At 46.8% G+C, this 790-nt stretch overlaps 1 protein-coding gene across 1 annotated transcript; it reads left to right on the forward strand.

Annotated features, from left to right (window-relative positions):
* Positions 1–134: 134 nt before the first annotated feature.
* Positions 135–583, forward strand: LOC104961071 (CAP-Gly domain-containing linker protein 3-like; the record flags this gene model as incomplete). Its single annotated transcript, XM_010789279.1, has 2 exons — positions 135–266; positions 456–583. Coding segments are annotated over 2 exons (260 nt in total), but the record flags the coding sequence as incomplete, so codon positions are not given.
* Positions 584–790: the final 207 nt, after the last annotated feature.

The raw sequence follows: 790 nt of genomic DNA on the forward strand, positions 1-790 counted from the left end.
ACGGTACTAAGCCGAGTGAGGCCCTGCAGTGGAAATGCGCCAAAAGTTGCCTCTTCTTCTTCTTCTTCTTCTTCTTCTTCTTCTTCTTCTTCTTCTTCTTCTACTAATCCCCTGATTTCTGCCGTATTTTCCAGCCCAGAAGAAGAAGGCGTCGCTGGCCAGTCTGGACCCGGACGCTCTGAACGTGGAGGTGGGGGATCAGGTTCTTGTTGCCGGGCAGAAAAACGGCATCGTTCGTTACTACGGGAAAACAGACTTCGCTCCAGGTCTGAATCTGAGCTTTATCGCACACTGGGAGATAGAGACACTGTTTAAGATAACAACATGTTTGTGCATGTATATTCAAACGAGTGAGTTTTAAATCCTCAATTATTGGACAAAAAGTCTCTTTCTTCAGTCCTGAGCAGCTTTTCCTCCCTCAGATCAGATCTCAGTTCCTCTCTGTCTCTCTGCAGGTTATTGGTTCGGTGTCGAGTTGGATCAGGCGACAGGAAAACACGACGGCTCGGTTTTTGGAGTTCGGTACTTCAGCTGCCTGCCGAAATACGGAGTGTTTGCTCCACCATCCCGCGTCCAGAGGTGAGACGCCACGAAATCCTAAAGTATAAGTTCACCCACGCTTCTATTTGCTAGCACTTCAAAGACATCAGCAGGAGAGGACTCTTTAAAGTAGAGACACTACATACTGATATACACCTGAACATCAGCAGGAGAGGACTCTTTAAAGTAGAGACACTACATACTGATATACACCTGAACATCAGCAGGAGAGGACTCTTTAAAGTAGAGA

Source organism: Notothenia coriiceps, unplaced genomic scaffold, assembly GCF_000735185.1.
Source record: "Notothenia coriiceps isolate Sejong01 unplaced genomic scaffold, NC01 NC01_scaffold00032701, whole genome shotgun sequence".
Taxonomy (NCBI): Eukaryota; Metazoa; Chordata; class Actinopteri; order Perciformes; family Nototheniidae; genus Notothenia; species Notothenia coriiceps.